The 24823-nt window shown below is 36.4% G+C and overlaps 1 protein-coding gene across 3 annotated transcripts in view; it reads left to right on the forward strand.

Annotated features, from left to right (window-relative positions):
- PLXDC2 (plexin domain containing 2) overlaps positions 1–24823 on the forward strand; it is a 490615-nt gene that overhangs the window by 335523 nt on the left and 130269 nt on the right. For all 3 annotated transcript variants that reach the window (XM_082742067.1, XM_082742069.1, XM_082742068.1), the window contains 3 exons: positions 6093–6192; positions 22238–22333; positions 22524–22605. In XM_082742067.1, coding sequence (XP_082598193.1) covers positions 6093–6192; positions 22238–22333; positions 22524–22605 — 278 coding nt within the window. The remainder of the gene's footprint in view (positions 1–6092; positions 6193–22237; positions 22334–22523; positions 22606–24823) is intronic.

Here is a 24823-nt window from a genome sequence, read left to right on the forward strand (position 1 = left end):
TCTTAAAAAAAAAAAAAAGAAAGCTTCTATAGTTTAGAGTTGGTACTATTTCAGAATGGCTTCCTGAAAACCCTAGGAAGTAACTTAGGAAATATATTTTTTTAAGATTTTATTATTTATTTGATAAAGACACAGCGAGAAAGGGAACACAAGCAGAGGGAGTGGGAGAGGGAGAAGCAGGCTTCCCACCAAGCAGGGAGCCCCATGTGGGGCTCCGTCCCAGGACCCTGGGATCATGAGCCAAGCCTAAGGCAGACGCTTAATGACTGAGCCATCCAGGCACCCCATTTAGGAAATATTTTGAGTATGACTGGAAATTTGTAGAAAGGATAAAAAAAAAATACTTCTTCCCAAAAAGCAAAATTTTTAGAGTGCCTGGACATCATCATTGGCCCTAGCTTCTCTGACTTGAGTACTTCATATCCTTGTACATAGAGAGTCTTCTATAGAATAGGTGACTTTTTTATGCTAATGAAAGATCAGACCCTCTCTTATGCTAATTTGTGTGATACTGACTATAATTCTAGATGGTTTTATACAGATACACCACACACACACAATTGCTCTGTTGCTATTAGTTAAAGTAATTCAAGTTCAATGTGACTTTTAACAGTCCTCCTGATTCATCCTAATGGTCCCTAAATTAAATACTCACATGGAATCCTGCAGACTGGTCTGACTTGCTCACAGAGAGCTGACACAGCCCGATTCCTTACCCACAGTAAGTGAGCGGATGAATGATCCTTTTAGAGAACAGCCCCATGCCTTTGATGTCTGGAAATAAAAAGATTACAGTCCAAAAAAGCAAGGTAAAAAGGATATATGACTATCTCAGGTGGAAAGAGACAGACTATTTCTGAAAGAAATCTATGAGAAAACTTGGAATTGTTCATCTTTTCCTCATTAATCTTTTACCATATGAAGCATTTAATTCACTTGTCAAAAATAGTGTTTTCAAAACCTTATGTGCAATTGTTTCATAAATGGCTTGGTGCCTTCTTGGAAAATGTAGGGAACCAAGAGCTTCTTGCACATTTTCTTTTAATATTTAATAAAATATATTAAAAAAGACCCCAGTTTTAGAAAATCTGTATTTGTATTCACGAACTCTGTAAAAGTATAAAGAAAAACATTTGAGGCCAGTGGTATTGCCATAAAATCATCCTTTTCCAAATCTTCTGCTTCTCACCTGTCCATCTCTGGATATCTCAGTACTCTTCTCCAGTGCTGCCCAGGTGGCCTCTTCTCATGGACAGAAAACTCCTTTCTCATGGCCTGCAGTCTGAAAGCACCTCCCAGGTGTACAACACAGTGACCCCAATGAAGACCTCAACACCATTCTTTCTTCTACTCAGACCAAGGCTATGGTGACATCATTGGCTCTCCTCTTTCTCACACCCTCCTCAAATCCATGACCTGGCTTCATAGCAGTGCTTTCACAATTCATCTGGAATCCATCTTTCCATCACTTCCATCTCCTACATGCAGCACTCTAGTGTAGTCCAAGCCACCCATCTCTTTTCCAGAAAACTGTGATACCTTCTTAACGAGCTTCTGCATCTCCCCTTACCCCCTACAGTCATGATCACACAGAAGCCAGGGTGATTGGTCTTTTTCAGATGTAAAAGAACATCCTTCCTCTGTTCAAAATCCTCTAAACCTTCACTCTACAACATGAAATACACCTCAGTCATTGCCATAGCTTGTGGGAATGCATGCTCCCTATGATCTACCTCTACCACCGCTCATCTCCTTTGACAATCTTAGTAATTCCTCCTTCTCCAGTGATAACCTTTTAATTCTGAAAGACACCAAAAACAATTAAGTCAAAACCTTTGCCTGTACTGATCCTTCTACTCAGAGTTTTCCTCAAATATCCACATGGCAAGCCCATGACTACAGAAAAGTCATCTCATCACAGAAACTTTCTGTGACTCCTTCTTTTAAGGAAGGCCCAATCCCCTTCTCTCTCTTTACCACACTTTAGCTTCCTCCTTAACACTTTCTTAGGATACTCTAGTTTTTTACATTCACTTGTTTTTATGTCAATCTCTGCCCTATAGAATATACACTCAGGGATAGCAGGGTGTTTGTTCTAGTCTCTTCTATAATCCCTACAGTAATACATAAAATATTTAGCTAATATCTAATAAATGAGTGAATGAATTCTGGCTTATCAAAGAGCATGTACAGTGTATATGCCTTTTAGGAAAAATAATTTTTTTAAAGATTTTATTCATTTATTTGAGAGAGAATGAGTGAGAGAGAGCATGAGAGAGGAGAAGGTCAGAGGTAGAAGCAGACTCCTCAAGGAGCTGGGAGCCCGATGCAGGACTCGATCCTGGAAGTCCGGGATCACGACCTGAGCTGAAAGCAGTCACTCAACCAACTGAGCCACCCAGGCACCAGGGAAAATTATTTTTGTATAGTAAATAATATTCTCAGAAATCTACTTCTACTTTATATTTCCACATTCTATTAAGATGCATAATAGAAATGTTTATGGTAGTAGTGGTTTGTCAGACACAGCACTCAGAAGTTACTGCCCTATGAATAGGTATAACTAGAAAACTGGCAGTGAGTTAAAATGTTTCTCTTAGGAGCAGAGGATGATTTCTACCTACCTCAGTTGTCTTTACAGGTAGAGTATTTCACCCTACTTAACAATTTACTTGTTGAAGCTTGGAAAAGTCAAAATCATTCTATAGAGTGAAGCCATCAAACTGAGGCTTGAAAGCATCTTTCCAGGTCATCTACAACTATCTTCCTGAAGGGCTGGCCAATTTAGGATGTTTTCAATGACAGAAAACTACCCTACCTTGTTATGCTACCCATTTCGATAAGGATGGATTTTCCTTAGGTTAATGAGTCTAAATCTAGGTAACTTAGACACATTGGTCTTGATTTTTTTGGAATCCAGAAGAAAAAGCATAAACTAGGAAATAAAGAGATACAGAAGAGTGAAAATAAAATGCAGAAAATGAAACTTTTCCACTGGAACATTCTCATCTTTCAAGTTTAATTGTACCTAGAAGTACAGAAGGTATTTATCTGATTCCCTGAACCTATTTATGTAGAAATACCCAGAGCTATTTGCTATTGGATCTTGAATAGAAAATGTATTGCTTAGTATTACTGTGTAACAAATGACCCCAAAATGTAGTTTCTTAAAACAACTCCATTTCTTATTTCTCACAAGATACCTATGGATCACCTTGGCAGTTTTACTGATCTGGTTTGGACTTTGCTCATCTCAACAGTCTCATTCATGTGCCAGCTGTTAGCTGGTGGATTGGTTAGAGGCTACCTGGTCAAAGATGACCTCTGCTCAAAGGAAACATTCCTCCATGTGCCTCTCTCATATTTACAGCAGACCAACAGCATATATCATCATAGAACTGGCCAGGGTCCCAGAAAAGAGGTGGAAGTGTGCAAGTACATTTTCAATCTTCTCTTTTGCTTCACGTTTGCTGTCATCATCTTTTGCTGTGTTACTGAGCCAGAGTCCAAGTGAGAAGGGACCAAAAGTGACAAGGCAAAGGGTATAGATACAAGGAGGCCATTGATGGAGGCCATTAGTACAATCAGTTCACCACAGATAAAAAGCACAGGAGGAGAGGGTTTGACTCACAGACAAAATATGAAGGAAGGGAGTGAAAGGATAGAAGGAGATCGAGCAAAGGAAATCGAAGTGGAACGTAGCTAGTTGAGGAAAGAGATAAGGAAGAAAGACTAAAATGGTAGAATAGAAAATGTGTAAAGCAGGGAAAGCATAAGGTACTAGGAGATCTCGGGAACCCAAACATGTGACCCTAGAAACAAGCCCTTGTATAAAAATATAATATTTGTGGTAGTATAATAGTATTTTCCAACTGATAGCAATACAAACTCAAGTTCCACTTTGAGTATGGGAAAAGAAGAAATACAATCACTTACCACAGAATTATCTGGTAAAATATATCTCATCTTGCAGAGGGAAATTGCAGTCACAGATGTTGGAGAATGAAAGCAAGTGACGAATACAAGCTAGCAAAGATTTCATACTTAATCCTGATCAGGCATGTCTACATAATGCTACTTAGCAATTGTGACTTAGTGGTTATTAGGATATACAAAATATAACTGGAACTGGAAATATCGTCTATGGTTTTTTTCTAATTTTTATCTTTTCTTCTTTAATTATATGTTTGTCTTTTTAAAAAGATTTTTATTTGAGATAGAGAGAAAAAAAAGCACCAGTAGGTGGGGAGAGGCAGAAGGAGGAGGGAAGCAGTGGCCCCACTGAGCAGGGAGCCTGCTGGGGGGCTGGATCCCAGGACCCTGAGATCATGACCCCAGCCAGAGGCAGTCACTTAACCAATTAAGCCACCCAGGCAGCCCTATAAGTCTGTCTTAAATATAAATTACACTTATATTAGCACTTTTTCCTCAACATTGTGTATAAAACTGGGTAATATATAATGTCCACTAAGAAAAGGAGTTACGTATATTACTGAGTATGGCTTAGTAATCACTAAATAAAGTATGTCAGAGTTTCATTTAGCAAATGAACCTTTAGGGACAGAAATGTTGGTTTTGTTTGGTTTCTTCTGTCCAAATACCAGATTACTTCTTTAAAAAAGTGTATTTATTTTTATTTATTTATTTTAGAGAGAGAAAGAGAGTGAGAGAAGAGGGGAAGGAGGGAGAGGTACAAGCAGACTTCACACTGACTGTGAGCCAGTTTCAGAGCTCAGTTTCACAACCCTGAGATCATGACCCAAGCCAAATCAAGAACTGAACACTTAACTGTCTGACCCACCCAGGTACCCCATCAGAATATTCTCAATGCTGGTTAAGAACTGGACATACTGACATAAAATTGGCAATACTGTAACATTGTTTAAGAACAGACTAATTTAGTACATAAAGAGAAAATTTTGTCTTACTTTTACTTGTTTGGAGATAATTCCATAAATTTCAGATACATTAAAATTTCCTCCTAATTGGTTAATATCAACAAAATAGCCCTTTTACAATTTCATCATGTCATGGACAAAAATGAGTAGTACAGACCTTATTATAACTTCTGTCCAAGTTATTCTCCTGGCTTCTCATTTCTGTGCTGTTTATTATGTTTTGTACAACAAGGTCTGATCAAATATGGTCTTAAATGAATTATCCACAGATGCCCATGGTCTGCTTATTCCATCTTAAGATTTTTGGTACATTTATCCTTCCCTTGTTGTTTCTTGGCCCATTATTTATTACAGATGGTTTCATGCCCATTTTTATGTCTATAAAACTGGTAATGAAGATAGTAATCATATCTCCATTGATTCTTTTCTAAATCTAGAAAAATTGGCTTTAAGACTTTGTCTCATTTGTAACTATTTCATATATTCTGAATGTTTTAATTTTTTTAAAACTGTAAATGTTAAAAATGTCTGTCATATTCAGATTTGGGTTCCACTGAGGTTTAAATTAGGGAATGTGACCTTGAGATGACCCATAATAATTCACAAGTTTTCCATATAGGTTTGAATCAGAATAGTGAAGTTCAGCATCCATCAACGCTTGCCAAGTTTCACTATGTATTAATCAACAGTGGTTTGTTAAATATATATTTAGCTGTGTACCTATTTGTCTTTCTCTAGGCATTGGATGTATAAGGCCCCTTGTAAACAAGGATTTTTTTTTAAAAGCCATGAAAAGTAATATAAAGTATTTCAGGAAAGCAAATGATACAAGAAGAGTCTCAATTCCTGAAATGACAGCCAGCACTGAATGTATTCGTGGTGCGCCTATATGTGCGATGAGATTTGGCATTCGGCATCAGTTACTTTCCCTGAGAATCTACTTACTTTCATCCTCAAGCAGCTGTCTATAAGACCAGGAACTCTCTTGTCACTTTAGCTCATATAAAGCACTAAACAGATGTTATGTTTTGCTATTGTCTGCCTTTCTTCTCTGATATTTCCCGCTCACTCTCTCCCTGGTCCTTCATCTCCATCACCTACTTTTATCCAGTAAATAGGATGATCACACTCCCCGCCCCCACCCCTAAATGAAATTCAAATCTAACACATAGAAATCTGCTTTTTCTTTTCCAGATTCCTGTCTTGGTCACACAGATAAGTTCGACCAATCACCCAGTGAAGGTGGGGCTGTCTGATGCCTTTGTCGTTGTCCACAGGATCCAGCAAATTCCCAGTATGTAGAAGGGTAATTGCAAAATCTGAGCCTGCTGTGGGGTAAATTTAAAGGAGACTGACTTCAGGCAGTTGTGATAGATTGAGTAACAGAATCACTTAACCAATTGCTGCTTGAAAATTATATTGTTTGGTTTATAACTCTTCTTGGAGTTTGCTATCTCTCTGGTACTCTTCAACTAATAATATAGGTAAAGCAAAATTCAACAGCCAGGCCAACAGTGTGTAATTTAGTTTTCTTTGGGATTATTAGCTTGGTGACATAGGTATATTCCTGTCATTAATAAGAAGAGCATAAAGGAATGACATTATTTGACTGATGGGCATATGAGTTTTATTTGGGGGGGTTTTTGGCTTTGTTTTTTTTTGTTTGTTTTATCAGCAAAAGAGTAGCTTTATGCCATTTTTATGTCTATCATGTTTGTATAGCCGTCTAAAGAAAGATAAAAGTATAAACTCAAGTAAGTAAAAGCTTTGGTTGAGCTATACCTACCAAAGAAGATAAGCATTTTGGTTGTTTAAGTCATTTTCACTTATCTAGTCTAGTTTCCATTTGTAGAAAAAAAGCATATGTCTTACTTGGGCAGCTGTTCATCATATTAGAAATTCAGATTATTAGAAATACAGAAAACCATTATTGGTAGTAGTTCTGATCATGTATTTAGCCATCATTTGAAAATTTCTATTTTTTTAATTAACATATAATGTATTCTTTGCCCCAGGTGTCCAGGTCTGTGAATTGCCAGGTGTATATACTTCACAGCACTCACCATAGCACATACCTTCCCCAATTCCCATAACCCAACCACCCACTCCATACCCCCTCCCCACAGCAACCCTCAGTTTATTTTGTGAGATTAAGAGTCTCTTAGGGTTTATCTCCCTCCCGATCCCATCTTGTTTCATTTTTTCCTTCCCTACCCCCCAAAACCCCCACTCTATCTTTCAAATTCCTCATATCAGGGAGATCATATGATAATTGTCTTTCTCTGATTGACCTATTTTGCTCAGCATAATGCCCTCTAGTTCCATCCAAGTCATTGCAAATGGCAAGATTTCATTTCTTTTGATGGCTGCATAGTATTCCATTGTATATATATATATATACCACACCTTCTTTATCCATTCATCTGTTGATGGACATCTAGGTTCTTTCCATAGTTTGGCTATTGTGGATGTTGCTGCTATAAACATTCGGGTGCATGTGCCCCTTCGAATGACTACATTTGTATCTTTAGGGTAAATACCCCATAGTGCAATTGGTGGGTCGTACTGGTTATGGGTCTTTTCAGGCTTTCTATTTCTTCCTGGATCAGTTTTGGTAGTTTTTATGTCTCTAGGAATGCATCCATTTCTTCCAGATTCTCAAATTTGCTGACGTATAGTTGCTCATAATATGTTCTTAAAATTGTTTGTATTTCTTTGGTGTTGATTGTGATCTCTCCTATTTCATTCTTGATTTTATTTATTTGGGTCCTTTCTCTCTCTTTTTGATAAATCTGGCCAGGGGTTTATCAATCCTATCAATTCTTTCAAAGAACAAGCTCCTAGTTTTGTTGATATGTTCTACTGTTTTTTTGGTTTCAATTTTCATTGATTTCTGCTCTGATCTTTCTTTTTTCTCTTCTCCTGCTGGGTTTAGGCTTTCTTTGCTGTTCTTTCTCCAGCTCCTTTAAGTGTAGGGTTAGGTTGTGTATTTGAGACCTTTCTTGTTTCTTGAGAAAGGCTTGTTTGTATTGCTGTATACTTTCCTTTCTGGACTGCCTTTGCTGTGTCCCAAAGATTTTGAATGGTTGTATTTTCATTATCATTTGTTTCCATGAATTTTTTCAATTCATCTTTAATTTCCTGGTTGAGCCATTTACTCTTTAGTAGAATGTTCTTTAGCCTCCGTGTATTTAGGTCCTTTCCAAGTTTCCTCTTGTGATTGAGTTCTAGCTTCAGAGCATTGTGGTCTGAAAATATGCAGGGAATGATACCAATCATTTGGTACCAGTTAAGACATGATTTGTGACCCAGGATGTGATCTATTGTGGAGAATGTTCCATGTGCACTAAAGAAGAATGTGCATTCTGTTGCTTTGGGATGGAATGTTCGGAATATATCTGTGTTATCCATCTGGTCCAGTGTATCATTTAAGGCCTTTATTTCCTTGTTGATCTTTTGCTTGGATGATCTGTCCATTTCAGTGAGGGGAGGTGTTAAAGTCCACTACTATTATTGTATTATTGTCGATGTGTTTCTTTGATTTTGTTATTAATTGGTTTATATAGTTGGCTGCTCCCACATTAGGGAAATAGATATTTAAATTTTTTAGATCTTCTTGCTTAAGAGACCCTTTGAGTATGGTTTAGTGCCCTTCCTCATCTCTTATAGTCTTTGGCTTGAAATCTAACTTATCTGATATAAGGATTGCCACCCCAGCTTTCTTTTCATGCCCATTAGCATGGTAAATTGTTTTCCCACCTTCTCATTCTAAATCTGGAGGTGTCTTTATGTCTAAAATGATTTTCTTGTAGACAGCATATGGATGAGTTTTGTTTTTTTATCCATTCTGATACCCTGTGTCTTTTGATTGGGGCATTTAGTCCATTTACATTCAGGGTAACTCTTGAGAGATATGAATTTAGTGCCATTGTATCGCCTGTAAGGTGACTGTTAACTGTATATTGTCTCTGTTCCATTCTGATCTACTACTTTTAGGCTCTCTCTTTGCTTAGAGGACCCCTTTCAATATTTCCTGTAGGGCTGGTTTGATGTTTACAAATTCTTTTAGTTTTTGTTTGTCCTGGAAGCTTTTTATCTCTCCTTCTATTTTAAATGATAGCCTAGCTGGATATAGTATTCTTGGCTGCATGTTTTTCTCATTTAGTGCTCTGAATATATTATGCCAGTTCTTTCTGGCCTGCCTGGTCTCTGGATAAGTCTGCTGCCAATCTAATATTTTTACCATTTTATGTTACAGACTTCTTGTCCCAAGCTGCTTTCAGGATTTTCTCTCTGTCATTAAGACTTCTAAGTTTTACCATTAGATGATGGGGTTTGGACCTATTTTCATTGATTTTGAGCAGGGGGCTCCCTGTGTCTCCCGAATTTGCATGCTTGTTCCTTTGCCATATTAAGAAATTTTCTACAGTAATTTGCTCCAATATACCTTCTGCACCTCTCTCTCTTTCTTCTTCTTATGGAATCCCAATTATTCTAATATTGTTTCATCTTATGGTATCACTTATCTCTTGAATTCTCCTCTCATGGTCCAGTAGTTGTTTGTCTCTCTTTTGCTCAGCTTCTTATTCTCCATCATTTGGTCTTCTATATCACTAACTCTCTCTTCTCCCTCATTTATCCTAGCAGTAAGAGCCTCCTTTTTTTTTTTTTTTTTTTTTTTTTTTTTTATTGCACCTCATTAATAGCTTTTTAAATTTCAGCTTGGTTAGATTTTAGTTCTTTTATTTCTCCAGAAAGGGCTTTTATTTCCTCCAGAGAGGGTTTCTCTAATATCTTCCATGCCTTTTTTTGAGCCCTGCTAGCACCTTGATAAGCAATGGTTTTGAACTCTAGATCTGACATATTACCAATGTCTATATTGATTGGGTGCCTAGCCATCAGTATTATCTCTTGTTCTTTTTTTGTGTTGAGTTTTTTGGCCTTGTCATTTTATCCAGATAAGAATATATGAACGAGAGTATAAAATACTAAAAGGATGGCAAAGACCCCAGAAAAATGTACTGTAACCAAATCAGAAGAGACCCCAAATCAGGGGGAGAAGAAAGGGGGTAAAAGGAAATTTTTTTTAAATTAAAAATATATATATACACATACACACACACACACACACATACACACACACACACACACACACACACGACTGGTGAATAGAACAGAGCCACCCACTTGATTTTGGGTGTATTTTGGTCTCTTAGAAGGAACTGCCTCCCAAAATTTTAAAGAAAGAAATACTTATATATATATGAAAGTAAGGGTAAACATGATGAAGGGATGGAATATGACTCTAAAGATGAAAATTTTTTAAAAAAATTCTAAAAAAGGAATTGGTAAGATATATTGGTTGGAAAAAGAAAGAAATCTAAAGTGAAGAGAATTTGCTCAGGCCAGAGACTAGATCAAAGCCCTGTGCTAGATTTAGGTTTCATTTTGATCTACTAGAAGAAATTGTATCCCAAAATTTTTTAGAAGGAAAAAACCCTATATGTGTACAAAAAATAAAAGTTAGATACAATGAAGGATAAAATATGAATATAATAATGGAGGTCTAAAACAAATTTTTTAGAAAGTTATAATGAAGGTTTAAAAATATTTTTTTAGAAAGGTATTGTTAAGATAAACTAGTTAAAAATATTAAAAGAGGAAAAGTTAAAAAATTAGAATAAGAAAAAAATAAAGTTAAAAATTTTAATTAACTTTACAAGACTAAAGAATCATGGGGAGAAAGCCATGAATTGCATGCTTTGCTTTCCCCTCTTCTGGAATTCAGTTGTTCTCCTTGATCAATGAGCTTGGTCTTGGCTGGATGTTCTTGCTGATCTTCTGGGGGAGGGACCTGTTGTAATGATTCTCAAATGTCTTTGACTAAGGCAGAATTGCATCACCCTTGCCAGGGGCTGGGCCAGGTAATCTGCTCAGATTCACTCTCGGGAGATTTGTTGCCTGAACGCTTTCTGTAGAGCTCTGGAGGACGGGAATTAGAATGGTGGCCTCCCAGTCTCTGGCCCAGAAGAGCCAAGAGCTGGGGGCCTCACTCCTCTGTGCACCCTTGGAGAAAAGCAGTCAATCACTCCCACGTCCCTGGTCTCCAGCCGAACTCCGTGCTCACCCGGCCTGTGACCGAGCATTTCTATCTTTGGCACACATCCCCATCTGGAGTCTCCAAACCCAGCAGATTCCTGCCACTCTGCTCTTCTGGCAGATGAATCTGGGTGTATCCGGATCTGCCACTTGTGGGGTCCCTGTTCAAAGAGCAGTGGTCCATCTGTGCCACAGCTCACAGTTTAAAATAACCCCGAGATGAGAGCTCACTCCTTAGCTCTGTGTCTGTAGTTGGCTTCCCTTTTCTAATACCTGCGAGCTCTGCTACACTCAGACACCCCCCATCCTTCTGTGTACCCCGTGGAACTTGAGACCATCCTGTCCCCACAAGGGCTCCATCCCTGCTTAGCCTCTGGAGTAATGTCCCTCAGTGGAGCAGACTTCTAAAAGTTATGATTTTGTGCTCCGTTGTCCTGCTGCTTGCTGGGAGTCAGCCCCTCCCCACTCGGCCTATGTTCCTGTTGGTTTGGATTCACTTCTCCACATGTCCTACCTTTCAGAAAGTGGTGAATTCTCTGTTTCTAGAATTGCTGCTCTTCTTTGCTTTGATCTCCTGTTGGGTTTGTAGGTGTTCAGAATGGTTTGATAACTATCTAGCTGAACTCCTGGGACCTGATGTCATCTCAGTCTGCTACTCCTCTGCCATCTTGACTCCTCAGTGTGAAAATTTCTATTTTTTTTAAGCCTCTGTTTCAAGCAGACTCCTGAGGGATGCTTTAGTGTATCAGTACTGAAGATGTTTGTGTCCTAGACATGCTTATTTAAAGCAAGAGATGATAATAAAATACATCTCATGCTTAGATCATTTCTTTTGGTTTTTTGTTCAGAGACCTTATATTTCACTGTAGGGATAGACCTAATTTATCACATGCCTATGCTATTCGGTCTTCCTTTGAACTAATTCTGTTTAAGTATGCCATCTCTCAAATACAGAAGGTAAATGGAGTGGAAATTATTTAGACTTCAAATTCTAAGACTTTTTTGGATTGGCTGGAAATGTAGTAAGTATCTTACAAGTACGATTTAGAATGATGTTCATCTGTGGGAATAATGCTTCGTGAAGAATGTGAGTCTTCCATGGTAGTTTCTCCTTATTAGCTGAGAATTACTGGGAAGTAACATTCGAGGGAACTGTTAAATCAAGGCAGATTTTCTCAAAAAGGAATTATACTGTGAACAAAGCAAGGATATATTAGCATGTGGAGGCACATAAAGACATCCTCTTAAATAAGAGACCATGTCCTGGGAGAGCCAGCTGATTCCCTTTTGAGGACAAGTGTTTTTCACATTCCTACTTTCAGAGATGTTAAATCAAGCATGACTTGAGTCAATTATTACACAAGTAAAACACTAGTTTTAGTTTGTGAGTGCTTTTCTTCTGAGAAAGTATGTTATTTTCAGCTTCTTCAAAAGACATCTTGGTCTACATTGATGTTCTGGTATACTATTGTTTAGGCCAGAAGACCCACACAAGTACAAAAGAAAAAAAAAATTTTACCAATGTATTTTAACATGCAAATATTCTCTCAGAACTGAAGCATGGTAGACTTGTGCTTACACCGTAGAACCCAAATTGAAAATTTTCATCCCTTGTTATAATGTAATAAGATAACTGTTACATTTTGAGGAAAAATATCTTTCCCAAATATAAATTTTTTTGAATAAATTGGCAAAATGATGTCTGAAGTTGAGTCTCCGCATTCATCTAAAAAAATTGCACAAGTTTAGGGAAAGGCTTCCCTCAGGCAAGCCCCCTGCTGGAATGCCATTTGCATTTCCTGTTGCCCTCACTGTTCCCCATCCTGAAGCAAGTAGCCAAGAAAGAATGGAAATTCTGAGTTTCAGGTCCACTCATCCCTGCTTTTAGAAGGGACCCTATTTCAGCCAGAAAACTAGAATTGATGTGTTCTATTTAAAAATTGGTGAACAGAAAAATTCAAATCTCCTTCAAAATCTGTTCCCACATTTATACGGTGTAACAGTGTCTGTTACATGAGCTTCTCTACAGAAGGAGAGATATGGTTGCATTGTATTCTCAGCCTTAAAAAAAAAAAAAAAAGCATACTTATTTATGCCAGAGATTAGGTTAACCCAAAATGAGCATAATATGTTATACTTTTTCCTGAGGCTGTAAGATGATTCCTGGAGATTTGTGTGTTACCTATTTGTGCAGTCGGAATTTAGATAAATATTTAAATCCTTTTCAACATTCTGCTCTCTTATTTAAAAACCCTGATTTTAAGGAGTCATCCTCACAGGGAATTTAAATAGTTCATCTCTGTTCCCCCATTTTCTTCTCCTGAGTGAATTTAGGGAAAAACTGATCATTATCCTAAATAATGAGCAGTTTCCTTTCTTCTTTATTGCAAGGTGCATTACATAGGACCCTATTCTCATAAGATCAATTTTCTGTTCTTTTCATCATTTCGGTTACACGGGTTATAGAGCCTAGATCCTCAGCTTAATTTACCCATGGCAACATGGGAATGTAAGCTATAACCTTGAGAATAAGATTTCCCAGTGGGACCACATTTGCTATACCATTCTTATCAGTTGGTGAAAGTTTGATAAAGCATTTGAATAGCTGGTAGGTAGGTTTTACTTATTTATTATGAAGTTTTCTCCAACCATTCCATAATAATGTCAACAACAAAAAACTCTTTTTTCAGTTTTTTAAAAACTTCTAAATAGTAAATGATTTCAGTGCAACTTTCAAGCATAGTTTATTACTCTAGTCTTTACCTTTCAAAAAAAAAATCAGGTGATCTCATAGTTTAAAATATCAAAGGGAATTCAGGCATTGTTAGTAAATTTGTAAACACTTCTGAGGTTACAAAGGAAATTCCTTTGCTCCTTCCAAAAAGAAGAAAAAAAAGAAAGAAAAATCCACATGGTGAAATTAACCCTTATCTAAAAAATAAAATAAAAGATAAAAATTAGTCAACAGTCCAGAAAGAATAAGGGATATTGTAGTGGGAACACTAATCATGAGGCCTTGAGCATCTTATTTAATTCTTATAACTTAACAAGCAAGATGGTCATCTTAATACCTATGATGCAAAGCATACGTAGCATAAGTGTTTGGCACCAAGTAAGCACTGTGTTTGTGTCCTTATGTACCGTTCCTTTATCAGCATCAGCATTGTCACAGGGTGCCTGGGTGGCTCAGTCAGTTAAGCTTCTTTCTACCTTCTGCTCAGGTGGTGATCCTGGGGTCCTTGGATCGAGTACCACATCGGGCTCCCTGCTCAGTAGAGAGCCTTCTTCTCCCTCTCCCTCTGCCTGCTGCTCCCCCTGCTTGTATGCTGTCTCCCTATCTCTCGCTATCAAATAAGTAAATAAATCTTTTTTAAAAACCCCAAAACAAAAAACATTGTCACTTTAGAAAGATAGTGATGCTAAGATGACCACATCTAGAACAAATGTTCATGAGAATGGGTCTACAGGGCATTTCCACAGAAAACACCTTGACACCCTCTCTCTGACCTCATCCTTTCGTTTTTGTTTCTGGTTTTTTTTTTTTTTTAAGATTTTATTTATTTATTTGACAGACAGAGATCACAAGTAGGCAGAGAGGCAGGCAGAGAGAGAGGAGGAAGCAGTCTCCCTGCTGAGCAGAGAGCCTGATGTAGGGCTCAATCCCAGGACCCTGAGATTATGACCTGAGCCGAAGGCAGAGGCTTAACCCACTGAGCCACCCAGGTGCCCTGAAACTCATCCTTTCTAAGTATCATATGGTTTTTGACTTCTCAGTGTGTCTGTCTGTCCAGAGGTCTCTATATCACCTTCCATTTTTCATAAAATATTTTATAGAATTTTAGAAAGAAAAAGAACACAGAGATCAGCTGTTTCAGTCTCCACAGGTACAGATCTGAAAGACAGGTCTACGTACAATGACTTCAATTATTCATTACAGAAATCCAGATGTAATAACGTACTTGTGATGATAAGCATAGTGCACATTAATTCAGAGAAATTTGTAAAATAATAACGAATACAAAGGAGAAAATTTAATTGGTCTGTAAATCTACCCCAGAGAGATACCAATAATGTTTCCCTGTACCTGCATCCAGACTCGTGTTTATAGTAGACACACACGCAAACACACGCACTTTAAGAAAATTGGCATTGGGCTATAAATATTTTTCACCGAATATATATAACACATCTCTTTCTGTACTGCTAAATACCTGTCTAAAATGTGGCCATTAATAGCTGCAACAAATTCCTTTATTTCATAATTTATGGGACATGTCTGAACACTGGTTTGTCATATTGGTTGCTTTTCATATTAATTATCAGTAAAACGGTGCTGAACATCTTTGTTTATAAATGTTGACACAACTCTTTAAAAATGAATATGTGGCCATTGGCGGTTAATAGTTCTTTTGTGTGTACTTTGACAAATTGCTTTCTCTAAAGGTTGTCCCAATTTACTTCCCCACAAGCTTTTTATTAGATATCCCGTTTCCCCAGATGCTCCCAGATGCTATTATCATTTTTAAACCTTGCAAATTTGATCAGCAGAACATGATATTTCATTGTTGCTTCAATATTCTTTTGATTACCAGAAAGTTTTCACATTGTCATATATTCATAGTTCATGTGTCATTTCCATAATTTCTTGTTAAATAGCTTTATTAAGCAATTCTCAGCTTCTGCTTATGTCCCTCCAAATTCTTTTCCTCAGCGTGCAGAGATCTTCCCGGATAAACATACAGTTCTCACTAGCACCATTCATACTTGTTGGTTTCTCTGTGCTCCAACTTCAACACTGAATTTCCATCTGAATCTCTAGGCTGCTGACCTTCATCACGCCTCACCTTTTCTGTGCCTTCAGAGCTTAAAGAGCATAACATTTCCAGCAAGAAAACCCAGAAAATCCGCTCCTGCCTTCTCAGTTCTTTTATTTGGGAACATAAGGCAACGCCGTCATAGTAATATGAAAGTTAGTTTTACACACACGCAGAATTCTTGTCCAAGAAACCACACAGGAAACCTGCTGACCTAACCGGAAATGGTTCTTCTCTAAGTTAACATAACGGCTACTTCTGAGCCCTTGAGAACACTCTGCTTTATTCTTCTCACTATCCTTACATTATCTGCTTCTTTCTCATCAGCCTCTGCTGTCTTCAATTTATTGACGCTGTTCCTGCTACAACTTGCCTTCTCTTTGTTCGTTGTTACTACTGTTCACAGCTCAATAAGAAATGTTCGCATTTTCAATGGTAAAAGTCACAGCTAATTGGGAGAGTCAATATATTTTACACAGTCAGAGATTCAGTGAACTCTTAGAGGACGTTGTATATAGTTTGTCATATGTGGTCTCCTTATAAGCTTTATAGGCCAGGTAGGATTTTTCAAAGAATTTGACCAAAATTATGTTTACAGACTTAAAAAAAAAAAAAAAAGAACCTTAACAAACAAAAGGAGAGATGATTTGTTTTTTACTCCTCAGAATGTCTTAAGTTTTAATTGTCAGAGAACATAATAGCACAGACCAGTACTGTCTAATGGAACTTTCTGCACTGATAAAATATTCTAAATTTAAACTGTTCGGTATTGGTCTTACTGGTCTGTGTGGCTACCAGCACTTGAAATGTGGATAGTGACATTTGGGAATTGAATTTTTAATTTTCTTTCCTCAATTAATTTTAATTTAAAGAGATACATGTGACTAGTGGTTACCATATTGGACAGGGTAATAATAGGCCATATAAGCATATTTAAATAAAATATTATATTGCAGATGTATTATTTAAAGAACATATATTTTATTTCTTCCTTGCCTTGAAAAAACCTTAGAACTTTTGATATGATTAAATAATACATTTTCAAATATAAATATTTCATTATAACTGATCTTCCCTCAAATAAAACCATTTGTAATTTTGATTGGCTAGTAGGACTCCTCCATTATAATTACTTAGCAACTGTAATTTAAAAAAAAAAAGTCATGTTGACGACTATGGAGGAAATAAATAATCTGGATAAAACTGAAGATATTTTTTCTTTCATAACTCAATTAAATCTCTTTTAGAAGAACTGAGCCTCTCTTGTTATTCTCAAAGTTACCAGGTTCTTTTCATTCATTTAAGACACACTGATCCACAAATACTTTAGTAAATTGGGTCATCTTTCCTTCTTGGTCCTCAAAATGGAAAGCTCTTCAAAATTATTAATTTTACAGCAGATAAAATTGCTTCTCTTTCCAGCCCAGCTTCCTCAGGTGCTTTGGTTCCCACATAAGCTTTTGCCCACTCAAACCTCAACAAAAGGAAAAAGAAATCATGACATTTTCCCCATAAAATATCCTCTCATAAAACTCTTCCAAGATAGAAAGTGTTATGCAAAGTGATGTTCTATTGTTTAATACATCATTGCAAACATACACTATTTGGTATTCTTGATTTTTTTTTAAAAAGAAGCAAGTATTTAAGAATTTCTGGATGTTAGAAATCACTGATTAGTTTATTTAACATATTTTAGAATGTTTTTTAGAATCTATGAATAAAACAGAATTCTTTCAGGGACTTGTGGCTAAACTGTGTGTGTGTGTTTTTTTTTTTTTTTTAAATCTTTTCATTCATTTATTCTTTGCCTTTTTATCCTATACCAATATCAGGTAAAATAAAATTTTACCAATACAGAGATGGTGTCTCTCAATTTAACCAGTCATTTCTAATGTAAAATACTAAAAGTCACAGAAAGGACTTCAATACATTACTAAAAATTCAAGACATTTAAACATTTATGTATTTAGGGGCGCCTGGGTGGCTCAGTGGGTTAACCCTCTGCCTTCAGCTCAGGTCATGATCTCAGGGTCCTGGGATCAAGCCCAGCATTGGACTCTCTGCTCAGCAGGGAACCTGCTTCACCCCCTCTCTCTGCCTACTTGTGATCTCCGTCAAATAAATAAATAAATAAAATCTTTTTAAAATTTTCTGTTGTATTTTATAAATATCTATTGAGTACCTATTAGGCTAGGATTTATTGGTCTAGGGAAGAGAAACCCAACTTAATGTACTTTTATGTCATTCAGTAAAGTGAATCAAAAGCTCATTTTTGCAGTGGTTACCTTACTATGGAAGGAATAAGAAAGTAGTCAAAATAGTTCTAAAAAATAATCTGAATAGAAAAATCTAATTTTTATATCAAGGTTATCTGCCTTTTTAATTTTAAATTATGGCCTCAGATTCAATTTTCTTCTTTTCTCTATCATGTTTGCCTTCAAATTTATACTTTCCTTTGCCTTAATTATTTCTCATTTTTCCCTATTACATAATGATTATTTCTATTTAATTTACACTTCCCTACTACACAGAGAATTTTTCCATTTTTAACTAACACTGGTTGGATACCTTTATAAACATGTCCAAATGTTAATTTTTCCAGTTGGATTTTTTTATAGGAAGTTTAGTTTCTTGGAAATGTAGGCAATTTTTCTTACATAAGTGCCAAACATCTGCATGATTTAGCACTAAAAGCTTTTAAAAACTTGATTTTAAAAATGAGAAATCTTACTGCATTTCACCCAATTGGATTGAAGAAAGTCATGATATTACCAATGTACATTATAAAATCTCCCCATAAGTCTCAGGAATAAAGAGGTATGTTCCCCTAGAGGAAGCACCATGTTCCTAGGTCAGTGGGAACCATGATATTGAGCCTGCCATCCACAGATTATACAAGCCCCCTCAGATAATGCTTGACCACTTACTGTCCCAGTGTTCGTTCGGGTTCTCTTCTTGCACAGAGGGATTACTGAAGTCAGAACATGCATCTTGTTTAAGTTCTTAGTAAATATACGTGGAAGGAGGAGAAAAGTGAAGATTGGTTTTAGATGACATTTCTGATTTTCTTTATGCTTGTTCAAGTAACTTATGAAATCTAGCCATTTGGGTTTTAGTAATGGCCTGAAACTTCACAAGCAGTAAGGAAAGATAAGAAGAAAATCTAAGAGGCACAGATTAATACTCCATGACCCTCTAAATTTTATGTTGTCTTAGATGAAATTAATTACATTATTATTTAATAGAATTTGAAGTACAAAAGGAATAAAGAAATGTTTGAAGCAAAGCATCTTCTTGATGCTTGATGTAATGACACCAACCTACTATTTTGGATAGTGGATTACATTTTTGTAAATCACTGTTGTAATGGTCTTTCTCTCTCTCTCTCTTTTTTCTCAAAAGTCTCTCTCTCTCTTTTTTTTTCCCCATATCTTCATGATGGGAATGAACTTGTATTTGCACAGTACATGCTCTTTACATTAAAGAATTCTCACTGAATTGGTGCTGTGTTGTGGTCTCATTTGGAACTTGAAAAGAAATAACCATTTGGGACCAGTCACAAAGAATTGGCAATGCATAAGTAAGGCCATGCTAGCAAATCATTTACTTGACAGTTCAGACAATATTAAAATATTTATATAAATGGAAGAATCTGCCAATTTAGGAAATTACTCATACATTCTCTATGTGAATGTTAGCTTTAAAGACGGGCAAATAAACTAGATCATGGTTAACCAGGCCACAGGGTACTCATTAAACTGTGTTCATTTCGGCCAGAGTGAATATTGATTGGGAGAGGATTCCTGGTGTTTCTACATGATTACTCTGTTCTCTCCTGTTAATATTGCTTGGAATTTCTAAAAAAATGTAATTCATTAGTTATACTTTGAATCATATCACCTTAAGATTTTGGATACTAAACTTTATTCTCTACATGTTAGTCTGCTCAGAGATTTAGTTTCTTTTATTATTATTATTTTTTTATTTTTAAAAGCCCCTAACGGGTATTATAGTCAAACTTGGTTTTGTAAAGTTGTAAGAAAACAGTTATACTACTAAGTACTACTAAGACTGAGTTTTTGGTACAGAATTATTTTGGCTGACTTTCTAAAGAAGACAGATGAGCTAAATACATTTCTGGAATCAAATGAAAGCTTCTAGTATTGGCAGGAGCTACCAGTAAATACATTCCTAATTACTTGTTTCTGATAGGGGTATCTCTGAAATACAACAAAAATGACCATTTGGAAGCTGTCATTAATTGGCAGGTCATCAAACAAAAATCATTCTCATTAAATTTAGTTTTGTTAAACTCATTTCATCCCCATAGTTGGAGGGATCTGAGCAGGTGATAGAATTAGCATAGCAAAAAAGGTCACCTTCCCTTAACCCAATATGTATAATCAATAATTAACTTCCAGAGGCCTCACAGTCATTATGTCAGTAGTTTGAGATTTTCAAAGTATAATATGAAATGAAGAAAAAACCAGTATTTTAAGCACCTACAAATATAATAGAGCAAACTTGAGTATGAGGTACTTAAAAAAACCCTACCCCAGTGATCTCATGACAAAGCTATGTTATTTTGTGTTATTTCCAAGAATAAAATTATTTAGTGAAATACAAGGGAAAGCAGTATATAGCAAGGTGTATTATTTAGACAAAGTAGAACATGGGTAATCCTTTTATGTGCCTTAAAACTTTTAAAAAAAGTGTGCCTCAAGAAACCTAATAAATACCATGAAATTAATATTTTCTCTAATGTTAATAAACTTTATACCTTGAAAATTATATATGCACCTTTCCCTTATACCAAAAAGAAATGAATTAGATTATGGTTCTTAAGCAGTGTTTTCCAATCTGATAAACCTGAAAATGTATTTGGCAAATGGCTCTAGAACCTCTCCAACCCCCTTGGGGCCACCCTTCTTCCTCTTTGGGAGTAGAATTTCATGGCGAATCATCAGAAATGAGTGAAAAGCTATGAAAGGATAAAAGTAAAGATATGTGTAGGTTTTAAGTAGATATTTAACTTTGCTCCTGGATGTGTAGGTATATCTACATTTCCTGAACACTTTTAATAAAAGACACCTCACTATCTCCTGGACACCATATTCTTGCTCTATGTCCTAGGAGAGATCACTGTTGGGTCTATTGACCTTAGTCAAAATTTTAATTCTTAAAGCTAATGTCGAAGACAATTTTTGGAAACCTTATTTCCAAGCCTTCGTGCGTCTTCAGTGAGTTTAGGTCTATAGAAATAGACCATTACACACAGCATGTGACTAGCGTGATGTATGGTTGACCTACTGAACATGTATTGAGCAGTTGCGGTATGAAAGGGATTGTCCTAACCAATTTGCATTTATTATCTCATTTTAGTTGTCAAAATGACTCAGTGGTATAGGTACTATTACCTCTATTTCATGGATGAGGGAACTGAGATACAGAGAGGCTGGTAAAGGATCCCAGGGTCACACAGATACCAATTTAGCAGCAATGCTAGCATTTGAACCACCCAACACTGTTCAAGAATGTGTACTATCAACCATGATGACATATGACATCCCAAGATTAGAGACCATGATATTTTTCTCAATAAACTTATAGCTTCCCGAATAATTCCTGAGAGATATGATAGTATTCAGGAAATGGCTTACGGTCATCACAGGCATTTCAAGAGCTAAATAAAATACTGATAACATTATTTTTCCACTTCTATTTACCAAGCTCGGACATACTCATTAGCATAAAACTTAGGTCTTTTTTTAATAGGAGATTTTAAGTATATTTCATCAAGTCTTGATTATAATAAAATGTTTGCCATATTTATCTGACATTTAATTATTAAACCTTGTGTCAGAGTCTCTCATCTAGCCTTTTCCTCAGGGATACTGTTGAATTTGCTGTTGAATGATTATAAATTCATTCATGCAATATAATTATTAATTATTAACTAATTATTATTAGTTAACCTTCCTCAAATATGATATTATATATTTAATAAATATCAGCACTAAATTTTTAAGGTGATTTAAGTTCTGTTTTTCTCTTATTAAATTTCCTTCTAAACCTTGAAAGCACTTGGACTCATCTTCTCATAAAAAGTAATTTTATTTAGGCTGTGATTTTTTTTTTCAGTATATCATAGGTAATAATGGTTTGGAGTACCTGTTAGTTAAGTGAGGTATCTGAGACCATAATCAACATTTCAACTTCAATGATTAAAAAAAGACTTCCAGATATACCAGCACATGATTTTCAGGTTTTTTTCTTATAATCAGTCTCTTCACAGGGATTGATTATTTTAAATCTTCATTTTAAAATCAGCTTGGGTAGAAAGCATATCATTCTACATTCATTATCAGTTGTTGTTTTATAGGCAAAGACATCTTGAAAGACTTTATTCTGTTTTTGTTTTTACAGATGTCCGAAGAAGAACAATTTATGAATACCACCGAGTAGAGCTACAGATGTCAAAAATTACCAACATTTCAGCTGTGGAGATGACGCCATTACCTAGTAAGTTCCACGTGACCAGAGCTAGGTGGAAAGTTTAATGATCTGATCTGTTTATGCATGAGTATCTTTCTCTTGTGTGTCTGTGTGGGGTAGGTGGGTGATTTTAATTTTGGTTGAGCCATCCTTTTTTTTTTTTTTTCCTCCATGCTGCCAATTAGTCTTGATAAACCTCTTCTGTCCTGTTTCCTAGCATGCCTCCAGTTCAATGGTTGTGGTCCCTGTGTATCCTCTCAGATTGGCTTCAACTGCAGTTGGTGTAGTAAACTTCAAAGGTAAAAAAGAATAATACAGAAAACTTAAAAAGTTTACAAAGATTTGTTGTTTCTATCTTTTCCATTGAATTTTAGATGTGTCAGGTGTGTTGATTAGGTATATATGAACAAATGTATATAAGTTTAAAAAAAAAAAAAAAAAACCATGACCAAAAGGCAAAAAAGTGCTTTGATTACTCAAAATTACCAAAAACCTTCTCAGTCAATAAAATAGTTATCTGATATACATTTATTATCTCTATAAGGCTTAAACTAGATGGTGGACTGATAGGTCTATAAATTGATGCTCTTGGCCCATATTCTTCAGAAAACATGGTATGACATATCATTACTATAACAAGGACAGTGTATGCATGGTCACATGCAAATTCTTAGTAAATTCCAGTGAATATCTCAAAGATTACTAGCAAAGGTTAGAGATATGGTCTAAAGTTAGGAAATAAAGTGACCCTAACCGACCTCTACATAAACAGAATGCGTGGTCTGATTTTTCATGAATCAGCAAGAGGAGTTTCTAGTCCATAGAGGTTTTCAGAGAGTGAATGATCATTTGTTGGAAATATGGAGCAAAGACTTAACTGTGTTTTGTTATTTACTCAACCATTTTGTGCATCAGTTATATTCCAAGCACTGGGAAAGTAGCAGCAAATAATACTGGTGTGGTCCCTACCTGCCCACCCTCCCACTCCCCCCCACCAGAGAGTTTACAGTCTGTCTGGGTGTAAGTCCCTGTCCACCTTCAAAGTCTATGAAGAGTTCTCCCCACTGGTGAAGAACTGAGTCTTCAGGCTCTTCCTGTGTGCTTGTGCGTCAGAGCTTCTTATAGGAACAGCCTTTGTCTTATCATCTTGCTGCAGCATTTGCTCTAATGATAGAGACATGGTCGGGAACACTTTCAGTGCTATTGGAGTATAAAGAATAGAACGCCAAGCCCTTGATAACAAGCTTTCAGAAACATGTTTAACTTGCTAACTTTGGGGCAACCAGTACAGTACTGTGGCTAGAACATTATTTATTATAACCTCGTTTTGTTTTCAGTGCAACCTGTTCCTGTAATTTCCTTTGTGCCGTGAATGTCAAATAACGAAAAAGCAAACAGGAAATTAACATTCTGCAAAGTAGATTTTAACTTTCCTATATCTCCAGAGTGAAAAGAACTGCCTTACAATTAAGAGTTTGTGGACGTTTGTATTCATATATTGTTGACATTCCATAAAGATTATATGCACATTGGAAGTTAGTCAAAATTGGGTTAGATGACAGCCAAAACACATCTCAGGAGATGGCACTTTAATATGTTCAGTGAAGTAACACTGAGCTCACCCATGAAATACTCCCAAAAGAATTAGTAGAAGGCCCTGGCTTGACGTGCACCTAATTCAAGTTCCAGCTCAGTGCTCACCCCCTTTGAGAGGTCTCCCTAAACCACGGTCCGCGTGAGGTGCCCAACCCTGGTGTTTCTCAGACATCTGGGAGAAACTCCATCATCAGCAGTCACCTTAGTTCTCATGGACTCTTTCTTGTTAGTTAGTCTGTCCTCTGCTAGGCTATGACTGTATTAAGGGTGATTGGTCTTTATATCTCCAGAACCTAAGAATGTACCTGGTACTGCAGAAAGTGAATAAATGAGTCAAGGAATGAATGAATGAATGATCATTAGGTTCCAAATGAAGGAATCATGATTAGATTTGTCTGGGAACTGGGGTGCCTGGGGGCTCAGCCCCTGCCTTTGGCTCAGGTCATGATCTCAGGGTCCTGGGATCAAGCCCCACATCGGACTCTCTGCTCAGCAGGGAGCCTGCTTCCTCTCTTTCTGCCTGATTCTCTGCCTACTTGTAATCTGTTTGTCAAATAAATTAAAAAAAAAAAAAAGATTTGTCTGGAAACTAAGGGTTTCTGAAGATGAGAGACTGTCAGTGCTGAAGCTAGGAAAGTCAAAGGAAAACCAGGAATGGTAGCCACCCCAGCCAGATTACCATTAGGATAATTCTCAACTGAAATAATATGATTGTAGTTGAAGGTTTGGGACACTAGTGTAGAAACCTATCTCCCAGCAACCATTTCATTATTTTTTAAAGAATATTTTTGGTGAAATATAGGTATGTTTGTATCTATCTGTCCGTCAATCAATCTGTGTTTAAATATATGTTCGAAGTTCCAAAACAAGCAATTTTTCATTGTTGCAAATGGCATTATATTAATACTTCTGTTTTATTGA

The sequence above is a fragment of the Mustela nivalis genome, assembly GCF_964662115.1.
Source record: "Mustela nivalis genome assembly, chromosome: 7".
NCBI lineage: Eukaryota > Metazoa > Chordata > Mammalia > Carnivora > Mustelidae > Mustela > Mustela nivalis.